The sequence below is a fragment of the Hemitrygon akajei genome, unplaced genomic scaffold, assembly GCF_048418815.1.
Source record: "Hemitrygon akajei unplaced genomic scaffold, sHemAka1.3 Scf000048, whole genome shotgun sequence".
NCBI classification, from domain to species: domain Eukaryota; kingdom Metazoa; phylum Chordata; class Chondrichthyes; order Myliobatiformes; family Dasyatidae; genus Hemitrygon; species Hemitrygon akajei.
Window position 1 is genome coordinate 1,253,856 of NW_027331934.1, and position 19,779 is coordinate 1,273,634.

The 19,779-nt window shown below is 45.7% G+C and overlaps 2 protein-coding genes across 2 annotated transcripts in view; one reads left to right on the forward strand and one right to left on the reverse strand.

Moving 5' to 3' along the window:
- The window catches only part of LOC140720947 (uncharacterized), a 35,950-nt gene extending 26,748 nt beyond the window's left edge, over nucleotides 1-9,202 (reverse strand). Inside the window, exons 1-2 of the mRNA XM_073035795.1 lie at nucleotides 9,132-9,202; nucleotides 2,114-3,660 (exon numbers count right to left, since the gene is read on the reverse strand). Coding sequence (XP_072891896.1) covers nucleotides 2,114-3,337 — 1,224 coding nt within the window. The 5' untranslated portion in view covers nucleotides 3,338-3,660; nucleotides 9,132-9,202. The remainder of the gene's footprint in view (nucleotides 1-2,113; nucleotides 3,661-9,131) is intronic.
- LOC140720884 (uncharacterized) overlaps nucleotides 1-19,779 on the forward strand; it is a 186,017-nt gene that overhangs the window by 42,438 nt on the left and 123,800 nt on the right. The window lies entirely within an intron of this gene.

Genomic DNA, 19,779 nt, shown 5'->3' on the forward strand with positions numbered 1-19,779 from the left:
CCTCTTCCTTTTTCTTCTTCAGGATGGAACAATTAGCAATCATATGACCAGCTTTCTTACAATAGTAACAAGTAAGACCAGAATATTTCTCCTTCAACTGCTTCCCTTCATTCTTACTCTTGTCACTAGTCCCAGCTTTAATTACTGGTTTAACCTGGTTATCCCTGGTACTGTTTTGGAAGTTCTTACTCTGGGTAAATTTAACTTTATGAGTTAAAGCAAACATCTGCTAATCTAGCAGACGCCTGCAAAGTGGAGGCATCCTTTTCATCTAAATACGTCTTTATGTTATCAGGGGCGCACCTTTTGAATTCTTCAATTAAAAGCAACACTTTCAAGCTGTTAAAATCATCACTTATATTTTTATATATGAACCAGCCATTAAAACACACAAACTTCTCATAAGCAAATTCCATATAAGTATGGTTCACAGATTTCCACAAATTTCTAAACTTCTGCTTGTAGGATTCTGGGACCAACTCGTAAGCTTTGAACACAGCCTGTTTCACTGTGTCATAATCAGCTGCTTCATCGATTGTCAAAGCACAATAGGCTTGCTGAGCCTTGCCCTTAATTACAATTTGTAAGAGAACAAACCCTCTATTGGGCACTTTAAACTCTGAGCAACCCACTCAGAATGCTGGAAGTATTTATCAACCACCGCCATGTCAAATGGAGGTACCAACTTAACTTCACGACTGGCCTCAAAATTATCACCAGCGTCTAAGGCTAGACCCCTTTGCTGAAATCTCTCTATCTTTTCCAGCTCGAACAGCCTCTGTCTTTCTGCTTCCTCCTTCTGTTTTTCTGCCTCTTCTCTCTGTTTTTCTGCCTCTCCAGCCTCAAACTGCCTCTGCCTTTCCGCAGCCTCCTTCTTTAATTTTTCTCATTTGTACGGGAGTTCAAGCACACTAGGTTTACTTTCAGGAAACACCTCCAACTCCTCCACTTTAAGCACACCCTCAGATACATAATGTTCAGCTATTATCCTCTGCATCTGTGCCCTCCTCATTGTCGATTTCCCCTTAGCACGTTTTAACCTTTTAGCTCAACAACTCAATCCTTTTGGCGTCCTCCGATGCCTCAGAGGCTGGCACTTCCCGACATCTATAAGCATCCATTGCTGCTGATTTTCCACACAGAAATAAATCAAAAGGGATTTCTCCAATGAAATCGATAATTAATCAATACGCCACTAATCTGTTCATATCCTGGACGCCGGCCCCAATTTTGTTACAAACCGTAACGATTTAGAAACGAACTAGCAGCAATAGATATACGTGGAGTCTGTTTTTGATGCTAAAACTATCTTTATTAGAATCTACTTATAATATAGTAACTTAACAATGTTAACTTTTATTAATCTTGCTTATGTGTATATATGTGTGTAAATATAACTCCAAAACTATTGAGCTCGGGGGAAACAAGGCTTGGAGTCTTGAGATGGTAAAGTACGAAAGTTCAATTCAACAACAGAATAGGTGATGAGAGGGAGATATTTGTAATCCAGGGTCAATGTTGAGAGAAGGCAAATATGTCGAATTCCACAGGTTCCATGGTGGTAAAACCAGAGAACAGTCACTGTAGATTTTATCGGTCTTTGTTCCAAATCCACATACAAATTACCACCTAAAGTGACTTGTCAAAAGTGGTATTGTCTTCAAGTGAATTACCACACCACACCCAGGCAAGGGTTAACACATAAGTGGTCTTCACAGGATACCCCAAATCAGATACACTCCCATGGATCAAAAGAGGTGACAACCACACATTTGATGTATGCTGAATCGATAATTAACCCACACCTGTGGGCATAGGGAAGTTCTAAACCATGAGCTTTGGCCATATTTCCCTTGTTTTGAACCTTCCATTTTTCCTCCTTTGCCTCCGTCTCACTCTGAGTGTCTGTGTCTTTGGTTAAAACTAAACAAGCTGCGAGCAATGTAAACAAGCTGCAAGTCTGACTGATTCACCTTCTTAATCTCTCTCGCTCTCTCAAAATGACAGTCCACAGTAAACGAAACCTAGGGAATCCTAACAACGGCCACTCCCCATTGTGAGCTGACAGGTGTGCCAGCAGTTGGGATGACTGAGCGAATCCTTTCCCACAGACTGAGCAGGTGAATGGCCTCTCCCCAGTGTGAACTCGCTGGTGTCTCCGTAGGGCGGAAGAGTCACTGAATCTCTTCTCACAGACTGAGCAGGTGAATGGTTTCTCCCCAGTGTGAACTCGCTGGTGTTTCAGTAGTTTAGATGACAAAGTGAATCCCTTCCCACAGTCTGAGCAGGTGAACGGCCGCTCCCCGGTGTGAACTCGCTGGTGTGCCATTAAGCTAGCTGAAACAGTGAATCCCTTCCCACAGTCTGAGCAGGTGAATGGCTTCTCTCCAGTGTGAACTCGCTGATGACACTGCAGGTTGGATAACAGAGTGAATCCTTTCCCACAGACTGAGCAGATGAACGGCTTCTCCCCAGTGTGAACTCGCTGGTGACTCTGTAGGTTAGATGTATGAGTGAATCCCTTCCCACAGACTGAGCAGGTGAACGGCTTCTCCCCAGTGTAAACTCGCTGGTGTCTCCGTAGGGTGGAAGAATGAGTGAACCCCTTCTCACAGACTGAGCAGGTGAATGGCTTCTCCCCAGTGTGAACTCGCTGATGACTCTGTAGGGTGGAAGAGTTAGTGAACCTCTTCTCACAGACTGAGCAGTTGAATGGCTTCTCCCCAGTGTGAACTCGCTGGTGTCTCTGTAGGTGTGATGACTCAGTGAATCCCTTCCCACATTCTGAGCAGGTGAATGGCTTCTCCCCAGTGTGAACTCGCTGATGATTCTGCAGACTGGATGACTGAGTGAATCCCTTCCTACAGACTGAGCAGGTGAACGGCTTCTCCCCAGTGTGAACAAGCTTGTGTCTCTGTAGCGTGGAAAAGTGAGTGAATCTCTTCTCACAGACTGAGCAGGTGAACGGCTTCACCCCAGTGTGAACTCGCTGATGTGTCAGTAAGCGAGAAGATAAAGAGAATCCCTTCCCACAGTCCGAGCAGGTGAACGGCCGCTCCCCGGTGTGTACTCGCTGGTGAGCCATTAGGTCAGATGACCGAGTGAATCTCTTCCCACAGTCTGAGCAGGTGAACGGCTTCTCCCCAGTGTGAACTCGCTGGTGACTCTGCAGGTTGGATGACTGAGTGAATCCCTTCCCACAGTCTGAGCAGGTGAACGGCCTCTCCCCAGTGTGAACTCGCTGGTGACTTTGTAGTTCAGACGACCAAGTGAATCCCTTCCCACAGTCCGAGCAGGTGAACTGCCTCTCTCTGGTGTGAACCCGCTGGTGTGCCATGAGGTCAGATGATGGAGTGAATCCTTTCCCAGAACTTCAGCAGATGACTAGCCTCTGCCCGGTGTTAACTGACTGATATGTCCAGAGGTGGGAAGACCAATTGAATCCCTTTCCACACGCAGAACAGATGAATGGCCTTGCCCAGTGTGAACGCGCTGATGTACCTTCAGTTGAGATGACCGAGTGAATCCATTCCCACTGTCTGAGCAGGAAGGATATTTGATTGAATCCCTTGCTCTGCTTCTTAAATATCCAGACAGAGACAGCAAAACTCGCATGCCATGAGTGAGCTTTCTGGAGACAAATTCCTTCTCGTTTTGAACCTGTAAAAACATTTTCAAAATCCATCAATGGGTTTAGGACAACATTTCAGATGAGATTACATGAGTTGACAAGGTCTGATCTGGTATCACACTGTTACAGTGAGGTTCAACCCAAGTTGGACAGAGAAATCATCTCCTGACTGTGCAGAGTGCTGGTATCTGGAATGACCATCAATTCCCTGATGCTCTTCCTGTCTCTATAAGAATGGGGCATTTCTGCCATCTCCAATCTGTGCCTTGGCTCAGTTTTACTCTCTCCATTGGTATTATTCCCTGTTCCTGCTGAGCTGCATGGGTGCCTGGCCCCACAGTAACTGAAACAGTCTCACACAAATAGTCTCTTGACGTGCAGCTGGGATTTTCTTTTATGTATTATTAACTTAAAGTGCCACAGTTTTAATGCCATATAAAAAATTCCTGCTGAGATGAATGGTTGGTTCGCACAGCTGTTAAAAGGACTTATAGAGTGAATTTTTGTATTATTTTAGGTTCTTGTCACAGTCCAACACTGAAACAGGCTCTTTGGACCATCTGTTTTGTGCTGAACTATTTAAACTGCCCACTCCCATACCCCTACCATCCAGGCACCTACACGAACCTCTTAAATGTTGAAATTGAGTTTGCATGCACCACTCGTGATGGCTGTTCATTCCACACCCGGATGACCATCTGTGTGAAGAAGTTTCCCCTCATGTTCCCCTTAACGTTTCACCTTTCACCCTTAACCCATGGCTTCTGGTTGTAGTCACACACCATCTCAGTGGAGAAAGCCAGCTTGCAGTTACCTCCATCAAAATCAAGTCGCCCCCAAATCTCTAATTTTCCAAGGAATAAAGTCCTGACCTGTTCAATCTCTGCTTATAACCCAAGTCCTCCAGACCTGGCAACATCTTTGTGAATTTTCTCTGAACTCTTTCAACCTCTTTTACATCATTCCTGTAGGTTGGTGACTAAAACTGCACACAATACTCCAAATTAGGCCTCACCAATGTCTGCTACAAGTCAACATAACATCCACTTATTGTTGCCAGTACTTTCGTTCATGAAGCCCATTGGGCTGAAATCTTGCTTTCAATCACTATCTAACTGTGACACCACTTTCAGTGAATTAAGGACTTGTATTCCCAGGACTCTTTCTTCTACAACACTCCTCCATGCCCGACCAGTCACTCTGAAAAACCTCCCTTGGTAGGTCATACCAAAGTGCAACACCTCACACTTGTCTGCATTAAATTCCATTTTCCATTTCTCAAACCATTTTCCCAGCTGGTCCAGATCGCACTGCAAGCCATGATAGTCTTCCTCACTGTCCACTACACCACCAATCTTGGTGTCATCCACAAATTTGCTGATCCAGTTAACCACACTATCATCCAGATTACTGATATAGATGACAAACAACAACAGATAAAGCACTGATCCCTGTGGCAACCACTAGACACAGGCCTCCAGTCAGAGAGGCAACCATCTGCTACCACACTCTGGCTTCTCCCAAAGACCGTGTCTCATCCACTTTACTATCTCATCTTGAATGCTGAGTGACTGAACCTTCTTGACCAAACTCCCAATGAGACTTTGTCAAGTGCCTTCCTCAAGTCGATGTAAACAACATCCATTGCCTTGTCTTCATCCACTTTCTTGATAACTTCCTCAAGTAGCTCCATGAGATTGGTTAGACATGACCTACCATGCACAAAGCCATGCTGTCTATCCTTAATCAGTCCACATCGATTCAAATACTTATATATCCGGTTCCTGCACATATGTTCTAATAACTTTCCCACTACTGATGTCAAGCTCACTAACGTAACATTTTCTCGTTTATCTTTAGAGCCCTTCTTGAACAGTGGAACAACATCGGCTGTCCTCCAATCCTCCAGTACCTCACCTGTCACTAAGGATTATTTAAATATCTCTGCTTGGACCCCGACAATTTCTGCACTTGTCTTCCACAGGGTCCTAGGGAACAACTTGTCAGGCCCTGGGGATTTATCCACACTAATTTGCCTTAAGACAGCAAACACCTCCACCTCTGTAATCTGTACAGGGTCCATGAAGTTGATGCTGCTTTGCCTCACTTCTATAGACTCTGTGTCCATCTCCTGAGTCAATACGGATGCTAAACTACTATTTAAAACCTCCCCCATCTATTTTGTCTCCTGTATAGATTACCATTCTGATCGTCCAGAGTGGGCATGTTTCTGTTCTGACCTTCTCCATGTTTCTGTGACAGAGAAGCTGGCCAAACCTGACTGGAAGGGGAATCTGGTAGGAGTGACGATGGAGCAGCAATGGCTGGAGTTTCTGGGAGCAACTCAGGAGGTGAGTGATAGACACATCCCAAAGAAGTGGAAGCATTGGAAAGGCAGGAGGACACAACTGTGGCTGAAATGAGAAGCCAAAGCCAACATAAAAGCCAAAGAGAGGGCAAACAAAAGAGCAAAAACTATTGGGAAGCTTTTAAAAACCAAGAGAAGACAACTGAAAAAATTGTCCGATGAGCTCACAGTGTGGAATTATGATATTGTAGTCATTAATGAGTCTTGGTAGCACCCAACAGTCTGAGGCATTTAGAGGAACTAAATATCCAGGGCCTCAATATCTCTTGAAAACCAAGGTTCCCTGCACCAGTTACCTTTTAACTTTTAGTTTTGCAGGCACGTACAAACTCTACACCCGCAAAATTTCACTTCTGAAGAACTCCCACTCACCAAGTACACATTTGCCAGAAAACAGCCTGTCCCAATCCACATTTGTCAGATCCTTTCTGACGCCATCAAAATTGACCTCTGTCCAATTTAGAATCTCAACCTGTGGTCCAGACCTCTCTTTTTCCATATTTACTTGGAATCTCATGGCATTATGATCACTAATTTCTGTCACCAGCCCTGGATCATTTCTTAACAGTTATTGCACACTTCTACATTGGGAATTCTACATCCCGATTAAGGGCACATTTGACAAACTCTACCCCAACGAGTCCTTTTACAGTATGGGACTCTCAGTCAATATATGGAAAATTAAAATCACTTAATATATCAACCTTTGTTTCTTGGCATAGTCTGCGATCACTAGAGAAAAATTTGTCCCTCTAAATTCCTCAGACTGTTGGCTGGAACGAAGTTCCGGTCATGGCTACAATGTCACAATATATGGTCCATACATACTGGTTGTGTGGTGAAAAAAAACACAACAGTGCCTCTTTCACGTCAGAGCATTGAAAAGTTTGAAATGAGGATCTAAATCCTAAGAACTTTCAACAGGGTTACAATTGAGAGTATTGTGACTGGCTGTGTCACTGCCTGGTATGGGAACTGTACTTCCCTCAGTCGCAGGACTCTGCAGAGAGTGGTGCGGACATCCCAAAGCCAGGACCAGCAGGCTCTGGGACAGCTTCTTCCACTAAGCCATCAGACTGATTAATTCATGCTGATACAACTGTATTTCTATGTTATGTTGACTGTCCTGTTGTACATACTATTCATTATAAATTACCATAAATTGCACATTGCACATTTATTCAGAGACATAATGCAAATATTTCTACTCCTCGTGTATATGAAGGATATAAGTAATAAAGCCAATTCAATTCAATTCTATTCAATTAACCCCCTCCATTATTTGTTCTGTCATTCTGGCTCCCACCCTGCCTGCAATTTTAGTTTAACTCCCCCACTAGCACTTGCAAGCCTTACCACTAGGATATTAATCCTCTTTTAGTTATGTTCCCCTAACTATCGAATCCCCTATCACACCTTTGACTTATCTCTGCCAGATAATTCCTCCCCCAACAGTTTCTAAAGTGGCCCACCTGTTGTTGTGTGGGATGGCCACAAGAGTACTCTGCGATGGATATTTAACCTCATTCCCCTTCCTGACTCTCACCCAGTTTCCTGTGTCCTGCACCTTGGGTGTAACTCACCTCTCTTCATGTTGTATCTATCACCCCTTCCGACTCCCAGCTGAAATGAAATTCATCCATTTCATGTTCCAGCTCCTCAAAGTGCAGGGTTGCAAGCTGCAGCTGGATGCGCATCTTGTAGGTGAGGGTATCAGGGACACTGAAGGTCTCCCCACCTTCCCACCAATGTTCCCTCCAATTTGTAATCACTAGGGTGCACAGAAATCTTGTGCTGTGCAAATTTTTGCCCAGTGACAACAATATGTACACACTGAATTTTATATAGAGAGGTATTCATTTCTACAGCTAGCAAGTCACTGTCAATAAGCACTTTGATCTCCACTGGGTTTCACCGACCTCATCCGCACTCTAACACAACCTACGTAACAGGCCTGCAGCAGTACTGAGGGATTTTCTCGCCAGTGCTTTTGCGAACTGTATATACATTGGTAGGCAAATGTTTGGGCACCCTGTTCAAAATTTCTGTTATTCTGAATAGTTAACTGAGTGGACGATGAACTGATCTCCAAAAGTCATAAAGTTAAAGATGAAACATTCTTTTCAACATTTTAAGCAAGGTTAGTATATTATTTTTGTTTTAACAATTTTAGAGTGAGAAAAAAGGAAAGGAGCACCATGCAAAAGTATGGGAACCACAAGAGATTTGAGCTGTCAGATAACTTTTACCAATTACCTTTTTAATTACCTTGTTAGGGCTATGGCTTGTTCACAAACTTCATTAGGAAAAGCCAGGTGTTGCAAATTTCAAAGCTTTATAAATACCCTGACTTCACAAACCTTGTCTCAACAATCAGCAGCCATGGGCTCCGCTAAGCCCCTGCCTAACTCTCTGAAAATTAAAATACATGATGCCCACAAAGCAGGAGAAGGCTATAAGAAGACAGCAAAGCGTTTTCAGGCAGCCGTTTCCTCAGTTCGTAATGTAATTAAGAAATGGCAGTTAACAGGAATGCTGGAGGTCAAGTTGAGGTCGAGAAGACCAAGAAATCCTTCCGAGAGAACTGCTCGTAGGATTGCTAGAAAGGGAAATCAAAACCCCCATTTGACTGCAAAAGACCTTCAGGAATATTTAGCAGACTCTGAAGTGGTGGTGCACTGTTCTACTGTGCAGCAACACCTGCACAAATATGACCTTCATGGAAGAGTCATCAGAAGAAAACCTTTCCTGCATCCTCACCACAAAACTCAGCATCAGAAGTTTCCAAAGGAACATCCAAACAAGCCTTATGCATTTTGGAAACAAGTCCTGTGGACTGATAAAGTTAAAAAAAGAACTTCTTGGCCGCAATGAGCAAAGGTATGTTTGGAGGAAAAAAGGTTCAGAATTTCATGAAAAGAACACCTCTCCAACTGTTAACCATGGGGATGGATCGATCATGCTTTGGGCTTGTGTTGCAGCCAGTGGCACGGGGAATGTTTCACAGTTAGAGGGAAAAATGAATTAAATTCAATACCAGCAAGTTCTGGAAGCAAACGTCACACCATCTGTAAAAAAGCTGAAGATGAAAAGAGGATGGCTTCTACAACAGGATAATGATTGTAAACAGACCTCAAAATCCACAATGGACTCCCTCAGGAAGCGGAAGCTGAAGGTCTTGCCATGGCCCTCACAGTCCCACGACCTAAACATCAACTTAATCTGTGGATAGACCTCAAAAGAGCAGTGCATGCAAGACAGCCCAAGAATCTCACAGAACTAGAAGCCTTTTGCAAGGAAGAACAGGCAAAAATCCCCAAACAAGAATTGTAACTCCCTTAGCTGGCTACAGAAAGCATTTAGAAGCTGGGATACTTGCCAAAGGGGTTGTTACTAAGTACTGACCATGCAGGGTGCCCAAACTTTTGCTTTGGGCCCTTTTCCTTTTTTGTTATTTTGAAACTGTAAAAGATGGAAATAAAAGAGTAATCTTGCTTAAAATATTAAAGAATGTGTCATCTTTAACTTTTGCCTTTTGGAAATCAGGTCATCGTTTTACTCACTTAGCTATTCACAGGAACAGAAATTTTGATCGGGGTGCCCAAACGTTTGCATGTCACTGTATGCAATTTTCTTGCTAAATGGTGCTTTAAAAAGTTGGACTTCCAAATATCATATAACCATATAACAACCACAACACGGAAACAGGCCATTCCGGCCCTCCTAGTCCGTGCCGAACTCTTAATCTCACCTAGTCCCACCTACCCGCACTCAGCCCATAACCCTCCACTCCTTTCCTGTCCATATACCTATCCAATTTTACCTTAAATGACACAACTGAACTGGCCTCTACTACTTCTACAGGAAGCTCATTCCACACAGCTATCACTCTCTGAGTAAAGAAATACCCCCTCATGTTTCCCTTAAACTTTTGCCCCCTAACTCTCAAATCATGTCCTCTCGTTTGAATCTCCCCTACTCTCAATGGAAACAGCCTATTCACGTCAACTCTATCTATCCCTCTCAACATTTTAAATACCTCGATCAAATCCCCCCTCAACCTTCTACGCTCCAATGAATAGAGACCTAACTTGTTCAACCTTTCTCTCCTCTTCTTCCCACTTGCAAATTATTCAGCAACTTTTGCATGACCACAATGCATACAGGTAACACCAGTTTCTGTATTTTACATAAATATTTCCCCTGAACCCTCCCTCAGGTGACTGACAATGATGAACTCGGTGATGACAATCCCAATGAATATGAAGGGAAGGGCAGTAGACGGTCTCAAAATCCACAATGGAGTACCTCATGGGGCACAAGCTTAAGGCTTTGCCATGGTCCTCACAGTCCCCCTGACCTAAACATCATCGAAAATCTGTGGATAGACCTCAAAAGAGCAGTGCATGCAAGACGGCCCAAGAATCTCACAGAACTAGAAGCCTTTTGCAAGGAAGAATGGGCAAAAATCCCCAAACAAGAATTGAAAGACTTTTAGCTGGCTATAGAAGGCATTTAGAAGCTGTGATACTTGCCAAAGGGGTTGTTATTAAGTAATGACCATGCAGGGTGCCCAAACTTTCGCTTTGTTTGCTTTCCCTTTTTTGTTATTTTGAAACCGTAAAAGATGGATATAAAAGAGTAATCTTGCTTAAAATATTAAACAATGTGTCATCTTTAACTTTTGCCTTTTGGAAATCAGGTCATTGTTTCACTCGCTTAGCTGTTCACAGGAACAGAAATGTTGACCAGGGGTGCCCAAACTTTTGCATGTCACTGTATGCAATTTTCTTGTTGAATGATGCTTTAAAAAATCGGACTTCCAAATATCACTCCCCTTCTTCCCACTTGCAAATTACCCAGCAAATTTTGCATCACCATAATACACACAGGTACCAGTTTCTCTATTGTTCATAAATATTTCCTCTGAACCCTCCCCCAGGTGGCTGACGGTGGTGAACTCCGAGATGGCAATGAATATGAAGGGAAGGGCAGTAGTTTGTCTCACTGGAGTCTGGCACATTTGTGATCTGAAAGCTACTTGCTGCCCAGGGCAAAGTTGTTTGATATCATTATGTACCCAGAGAGAATGGGCCAAAACATGTCCTCACGTGTAGAAAACTCCAGAACAAGAGCAGGCAGAACAAGCAACACACACAAAATGCCGGAGGAACTCAGCAGGCCGGGCAGCATCTATGGGAAAGTGTACTGATGCTGAGTTCCTCCGGCATTTTGTCTGTGTTGCTTGGATTTCCAGCAGCTGCAGATTTTCTTTTGCTGCGGTTGGAGGCAGAACAAAGGTGATTTTCTCAACAGCTGATAGAAAGATTTTGTTCTCTTTTTCCGAGTACCTAATCCTTGCATTCAGATAGCTGGAGCTCAGCTCTGTCTGTGAGATCTATCTGCTCCCGTTCCCTGATTAGCCGGAAGCTCCCCGGGGCCCGTATACGGATCTTGGGGCTGAGAGAGGAAAAAGACCTGGCCTGTGCCGAGTTTGCGGGCCACAGTCTCCGGTTCTCACAGCAATGGTCATTCAATTCGAGTCGAAAAAGTCCTTACCTTTCCGCTCCTCCCGACATTTTGTATACTGCGCGCATGCGTAGTTATCGGACACGGCAGCAACACTGCGCCTGCGCATTTGATCGGTGCTTCAAACGACAGCGAAATTTTACACGCGCGGCTTTATGGGTAATCATGGTGCCATTAAAATTTTCTGCAAGCACCTGTTCCGTTTCCAGATCTCAGTTTTTTTTTGTGTGTAGAAAACTCAGTAGCTTTTTTAACGCAGAAAGCAGCTCCCATAATCGATACGCTCAATATCAACAGGCATTTAGTGTATCTAATGCCAAAGTACAATCCTCTTACAAATGCAGATGTGAAAGAAAAGAGATTCTGCTTTTGCTGGAAATACAAAGACGCACACACACAAAATACTGAAGGAGCTCTGCAGTTCAGGCTGCAACTAAGCAGAGGAGTACACAGTCTAGACATGCTGAAGGGGCTCGGATTAAATGCTGTCCATTTAACTTGACAGATAGACCTCAGTATGTGCGGTTGGGAGACTGTAGGTCTGACACGGTGGTGAGCAGCACAGGAGCGCCGCAGGGAACCGTACTCTCTCCGGTCCTGTTCACCCTGTACACATCAGACTTCCAATATAACTCGGAGTCCTGCCATGTGCAGAAGTTCGCTGATGACACGGCCATAGTGGGGTTTGTCAGGAATGGACAGGAGGAGGAGTATAGGAAACTGATACAGGACTTTGTAATATGGTGCAACTCAAACTACCTGCGTCTCAATATCACCAAGACCAAGGAGATGGTGGTGGACTTTAGGAGATCTAGGCCTCATATGGAGCCAGTGATCATTAATGGAGAATGTGTGGAGCAGGTTAAGACCTACAAGTATCTGGGAGTACAGTTAGACGAGAAGCTAGACTGGACTGCCAACACAGATGCCTTGTGCAGGAAGGCACAGAGTCGACTGTACTTCCTTAGAAGGTTGGCGTCATTCAATGTCTGCAGTGAGATGCTGAAGATGTTCTATAGGTCAGTTGTTGAGAGCGCCCTCTTCTTTGTGGTGGCATGTTGGGGAGGAAGCATTAAGAAGAGGGACGCCTCACGTCTTAATAAGCTGGTAAGGAAGGCGGGCTCTGTCGTGGGCAAAGTACTGGAGAGTTTAACATCGGTAGCTGAGCGAAGGGCGCTGAGTAGGCTACGGTCAATTATGGAAAACCCTGAACATCCTCTACATAGCACCATCCAGAGACAGAGAAGCAGTTTCAGCGACAGGTTACTATCGATGCAATGCTCCTCAGACAGGATGAAGAGGTCAATACTCCCCAATGCCATTAGGCTTTACAATTCAACTGCCAGGGCTTAAGAACTTTTTTTAAAAGCTATTATTAATGCTTTTTGAGTTAGTGATTTAGATGCATATCATATTATTACTGAGTTAATTATTGTATGTAATTAGTTTTTGCTACAACAAGTGTATGGGACATTGGAAAAAAGGTTGAATTTCCCCATGGGGATGAATAAAGTATCTATCTATCTATCTATCTATCTTATTCCTCTCCACATTTGCTGACTGATCTGCTGATTACCTGCAATGTTTTGTAGAAATTAACCATTTTGTTTTTCAATTAACCAGTTTCCAAATGTTTCTCATCTTTCATTCATAGCCACATCCTACTGGTCTGCTTACTCTTCCTCCTCCTGCTCGTAACCTCCAGACCCCATCTCTTTCCGGAGCCCCAAAGCCCTGACTCAGGCTGGCAACACTTTGGTTTCTGACTCTGCTCCATCGAAGATTCACTCGCTAGTCTGCTGTCAGTCTTTAGAGGCGCATTGCAGCAACGTAGGTGTCTGAGGCACAGTCCTTTGAAATTGGTGAAAATGACACAAAATTTGAAAAGAGCAGGGAAAAAGGTGTTTAACCACCTTAGTCCAGAGCCATGGGGAAGGTCAAATACTCAGCGAGCCCATCGTGTTAATTAGCCTGCGGAAAATCATGCAGGAAATTCATGCAGGTGTATCAGATGATGAGAGGCATTGATCGTGTGAAAAGTCAGAGGCTTTTTTCCCCCCAGGGCTGAGCTGGCTAACACGTGGGGGGCATAATTACACACACAACGCTGGAAGAACTCAGCAGGTCAGGCAGCATCCGTGAGAAAGGAGTAGCCAACGTTTCGGGCCGAGACCCTTCGTGAGGAATGGGGGGGAAAGAGAAGGCCGAAGCCCAGTAATAGAGATGGGGAGGGGGAAGGGCTAGAGGTGCCAGGTGGAAAACCAATCAGTGGAAAGATAAAGGGGGAGGGGATAAGCATGAAAAGGGGGGAGGGCATAGTTAAGGTGCTTGGAAGTAGCTCAAGGGAGATGTCAGAGATATATATTTTTCATACAGAGAGTGGTGTGTGTGTGAAATGCACTGCCAGCGACGGCGGTACAGACGGATACAATAGAGTCTTTTAATAGAATCTTAGAGAGGTACATGGAGCTTAGGAAAATAGAGGGTTCTGTGGTAGGGTAAATCCAGGCATTTTCTAGAGTTGGTTACATGGTCGGAACAACATTGTGGGCCGAAGGGCCTGTAATTTGCTGTAGATTTCTCTGATTCTAAGAAATTCAAGGGAAATCTCTTCTCCCACGGAGTGGTGACAAGTTGCAACAGGGAGAGTGAGAGATAAATTTTAAAATACTAATATGGAACAGAAATCTGGGCAGGGAGCAGATGGGCCGAGTGGCCTCTCTAGTGTACATTGTTAGTTTGGCAGTGACAGTAAGTACCTGCGACTTGGGATTTGATACAGAATTGATTTATCTTTCACAGATCCACAATATTAAAAACCAGTCTAGTTTAAGGCTAACATCAGCAGAACAGACTCCTCCAATGCTCAGTGACCAGGGTTCAGTCCTGGGTGCGATGAGCAGCCGCAAGAACTGCAGAATCTGACAGTAACAGTCCCTCATGAACCTGCAGCTGCCTTCAGTCACCGTGATGGTTAAACATTTAACACGGAGCTGATTTGAACTTCCTCCGTGATGTGAAGTTGCTGGTGTTGCAGCAGCTGGGATGATTGAGTAAAACTCTTTGCTCACTCCGGAAAGAAATGTGGCCTCTATTTATTGTGAACTCACCGGAGCATCACAAGGTGGGTTAACTGAATGAGTCTCTTCGCACACATGGAGCAGGTGAACGGCCGCTTCCTAGAGCGAAGCTGTTGGTGTATCTGCGATGGCCGACTGAATCCCTTCCAAACTGAGAGCCAGTGAATGACATCTCACTGCTATCAACCACATGACAACGTATGCAGTCAGATCAAGGATATGGACACGTGTTCGGGCTCTCCTTGTAGCGAGTGGGGCGCTGTCTTCTCCCGCATCTCCAACTCCACATTCAAGGATCGGTGGCATTCAAACGCTGGTAAAGGCAACACGTACAACACACTGAAGGAACTCAGCAGGTCGGGCAGCATCCATGGAAACGTTGCGTAGAGGGGGTTTCTTATTAGGTTAAGGGGGTTTCTTCTTTGTGAGGGTATTTTTTTTCTTTTTTGTTACTGCGTATGTTAATCAAATGGCTTCTTTGTTTTGTTAAAAGTAGGAATGCTTCTTTGTTGCGAGAGAGTGCTGGAAGCTTGTTTGGGTTAAATTTACTGATAACGAGAATTGTATTCATTTGTTAACCAATTGGGATTAATGTTATTCTCTCTCTTCTGGGTCTGTAAGCTATTGTTGGTGGGCTTTTGGGGAGTCAGCACGAGGGGGGTGAGAGAGAGAGAGAGGACGCGATGCTGTAAGCTGGGTGAGGAACGGACTCCGAGTGGGGGTCCGAGGCCAGGAGGTTCGGCGAGGAGAGGAAAAGAGGACTGATGTGCTTGGTTGATCACTTCGGGTGGCCCCGAGCTACTAGTCGAAAAGTTCGGAGGGGATCAAATGGTGGCCAGAAGACTGTTAATTGAGCTCCAACGGTTGTGCACGAAGTGGTTTGGACTTTGATAAGTTTGGCGCCTTTTCTTTATTTTCTTTTCCTTCATATATACTGTATCATTATTAATCACTTAGTTCTAGTAATATTTATAAAGTGTAATCATTTAATCGCATATGGTGTACTCTCTGTTATTTGGCGAGTTGGGGGACATCACACAGCATCCACACAAGCTGACTACCTAGTTTGGCGGGGCCGAAGGCTGCTCCCCCTAGACGGAAGCGAGCTGAACGAGCCTGAGGCCTGCCAGGGGCTACATTGTGGGGGCTCGTCTGGGATTGAAATTTAGCGGGAGCTATGTGATCCCCCTCTTCAACTTATGCATGCTGCAGTGATGGAATACTATTCTGCTTCTGCTGGTGTGCGATTGCTGGTTATCACTGCACGCGTGTTCGGTGGGGTGGCTGTTGTTAGCCCGGAGGTCGTTGTTCGAGTTCAGACTAGCGCTGACGAAATGGTGGTGGGACCATGGGCTGTCCATACTGTTAGGAGAGTAAAGAACGACAGGTCGGGATATTTCAACTCTGATTGTAGGAACACGGTTGTAGGAATAATGTCCAGCCCTAAAATGGCGGAGGCGTGGGCGGAGCGAACCTCTCAGATGTTAGGCGAGTTGCAGTGCTTGGCTGAGGGAAAGCGACAGGGATTGGTTGAGAGTTTGAGTAGGCAGGCTGGTGACGTTGTTAGACCTGTCTGTTCCAGTTACCTGGAGGTGACAGCTGCCAGTTATGGGAAAGCGGGAGAAAATGCGTTTGGTTCGACTAGAATTCAAATGCCGCAGCTGGGGGGCTTACCATATCTGTGGCAGGAAAATGGTGGAAAGTTTCCAGGGTACCGTCTTTGACTGGGGGGGGGGGGCAGATAAATTGCTTGCGGTGCCAGGGGGATCTGTGAAGGGGATTAGCTCCTCCCTCAGTTGTTCAGTTGATCCGAGAGGTGTCGGGAAACTTAGAGGAGGCCCAGTGGGGGAACGGCTTGGGGTCTCTGGGGGAGCACGTTCCCAGCAATGTACCACGGAACTTCCGAAAGGAACAGACCCTATTCCTGAAGGCTTAGAGGGACCACGCACTCAGGTGTCGTTACGGATGGATGGAAGCCACGTTAAAGCCATCCTCGACACCGGGGCGGTCAATTTGCTGTACAGTTTGTTTTACAACCGGTATTGGAAGCATTTACCCTTGACCGCAATGAGGGCATTGGAGATTTGGGGTACCAGTGCCGGTGATTATCCAGACGACGATTATTGTTCAGTGAAAATGGAGTTCTTCGAGGCCATTGCGGGGTGACTGAGGTTCGTGAATCGTCAATGCTGATGTGTCCGGACATTGTGGAGACGGGCAGCGTTTCGATTTTGGAGGGGACCAACACCCTGCTGGTGTGGAGGCGCCTGGGGGCCTGCCCGGAGGAGGCGGGTGAGAGCTGTTTGGAGGCATTGTCCATGCACCCAGAATTTCGAGCTGCTTGTGAGGACTTGTGTAATAGCATTGGGCCGGTACCGACTTCAAACGAGAGCCGGTGGTGGTACGGCCTGGGGCAAGTATCTGAGGGTGAGACCCTCTTAGTGGACGCTCCGAAATACCACGAGGGAGGGGAGTTGACCGATGAAGACACCTCGGTGAGAGAGAGAGGTTGCGGCGACTGGGCCCTGAAGCCGTGGGAGACGTAGGCAGCGTGAGTGTGGAGTATAGGGCGCTGAAGAGGCGCACTGTCAGTGACCAGAATACGGCCCTGAGGGCCGAAGAGGCGATGGCCTGTCTGAGTGGTGCGAAGTGGTTTAAGGTGCTGGATCTGAGGAGTGGATGTTGCCAGATCCCGATTAGTGAGGCCGACAAGGAGAAGACGACCTTTATAGATCCCCTAGGATTCTTCCCGTACGGAAAGATGCCACAGGGCATATTCGGAGCCCTTGCAACCTTCCCGCGGGGCATGTGGAAGACCATGGGGGATGTGGAGGTGTCAGGAGTTTTGGCGTATGTGGATGTTCTCCTGGTATTTGGATTTGCCTCGGGAGAATCTGAAGCGAGACTGTTGCAGGAGCGACTGAGAACTAAAGAGCTAAAGCTTTCTCTGGACACGTGCCAGGTCTGGCGAAGGTCGCAGCCCGTGAGTGACTGTCTCTACGGAATCAAGTTTGATGTGGAGATGGAGAGGCCGAATTCTCAGCAGAAACCGGAGAAAGTGATCCGGAATCAGTTGGAAGACCAAGAAAGTTATCTGATTAAGAGTAACAGCAAACCGAGAGCCCGGAGAGGGGAGTTTGAGGAGGTGAAGCAATTGCGGACAGATCTTGGAAGAGGGAAGCGGAAGTTGGAAGGGAACCTGAAGATGACCATCGAAGGTCCAAATGAAGTGGAAACCATGAAGGTTGACCTTGAAGAAGTCATCAGGAAGGAAAAGCTGGAGATAAGTGCAGTGAATACAGAAGTGTTGAGACTGTGGCAGGAGTTGGAGGAGCAGAGAGGAAGCTGATGTCTCGATTGCGGGAGGCTGAAGAGGCTGGGGGAGCAGTGCAGGCCACGTGCTTCCGTTTGGAGAAGATCAAACAGCAGCTACCGATCGCAGAAGTGAGGAAGAATACGGATTCGAAGGATGATGCGCTGGATGTGTGGTACATGCTGCCTTTTGCTAACCCCCTCGATTGAGGAAGAGACATTTTGGCCCTTCTACCACTGAGTCAGGTGTAGTGGGGAGGATTAGCCGTGGACAGCAGGGGGCTCAGAGTTGCAAGAGGTTATGAGTGAGAGATTGAGAGAGGAGTTGGCAAGCGGACCCGAGGTATCCCCGGTTGTGTTCGAGCCTGGAGGGTTTTGCTGAAGGGGTACGGAGGTCTCGGAGGGTTAAGGAACTCCCAGATAAGTTGACCTGTGTAGCGCCTGAGGAACAGGGCGTGAGGTCTACTGTTTGGGGAGCAATGTCACTGTTTGTGCCTGGGTTAGGGTGTGTATTGGCAGGAAGAGTTGGGGAGTTATTTAGAAGTCATGAGGACATAACTTTTATTTGGTGGGAGGGGAGTGTAAAGGGCGTTTCTTCTTTGTTACTCCGTCTGTTAATCAAAATGGCTTCTTTGTCTTGTTAAAAGTAAGAATGCTTCTTTGTTATAAAAGAGTGCTGGAAGCTTGTTTGGGTGAAAATTTACTGATAACGAGAATTGCATTCATTTGTTAACCAATTGTGATTAATGTTATTCTCACTTCTGGGTCTGTAAGCTAGTTTTGGCGGGCTTTTGGGGAGTCGGCCCGAGGGGATGAGGGAGAGAGGACGCGATGCTGTAAGCTGGGTGACGGAACCGAGGCCAGGTTGTAGATGTACATCTGTACAAAAATGACAGGAAAAATATACATGGACCGTAAGCAATGGCTACAACCGCGACAGCGCAGGGATCTACCTGCAAATTAACTGTGATTGTGCAGGTAGCTCATTGCATTAGTTTCGATTCAGTAGTACCGATTACAGAAACAACATACCATCTCGATTTCAGACAAAACCTAGGTTCAGCAGCAGATTCTATTGGTGCCAGATATTGTTACAATCAGAAACCATTTCTGCCCAATCAATTCTAAGTGCTGACTATAGACAGCGCAATGCGACAGATTATGTGAACACAGGACAGGGCCTTTCTGTGAAGTTTCTGTCCATATTCCACTTCAATCGACCGCTTCAACGTTGAAGTTTTGAAATTCCCGCGATGTGCTCTTCGGTGAGATTAAAGAATGTTTCAGTGTCGTCAGGGACAGTGAATATTCAGCACAGAAACAGATATAAATAAATAACTTCAGACCGCCGTTATAAGTCAATTTGCCAGATATTTAAAATATCCATTTTAGTAATGCAGCGAATAATGTTCCATGTTTCCCGGAGCATAGAGAGCAGGTGTTACTGAGGTTAAAGTAATGGAGAGCCCTGTCTGTTTACCTATGTCAGTAACCGAGGGATATACTGTGCCCATGATTGTAAGCAGGTTCCTCAAAGTCGTTCTGCACAGCAGCCGCTTCATGTGACGTCACCGCCGACTGTGCGGTGAAGCTCCTGAAGTTCTGAGAGGTAGTTATGTCTCTCAGAATGCAGAATTCTGAGCAGCGCCAGTGTGACCACGGAGTTAATGTTACAATCCGCAGCCGCTTGCCATACTACAATTACCTAACATGGAGCATGAGAGTCTGTGAAACGCTCTGCTACAGTCTGGGGTGGAGGACAAGTCTTGCTTTACATCTCAAGCGCAAGTCTATCGTTTCCTGACCGGTCAGGGCATCAAAGGATATAGTGTGAAGACAGGTGTATGGGGTTGCGTGGA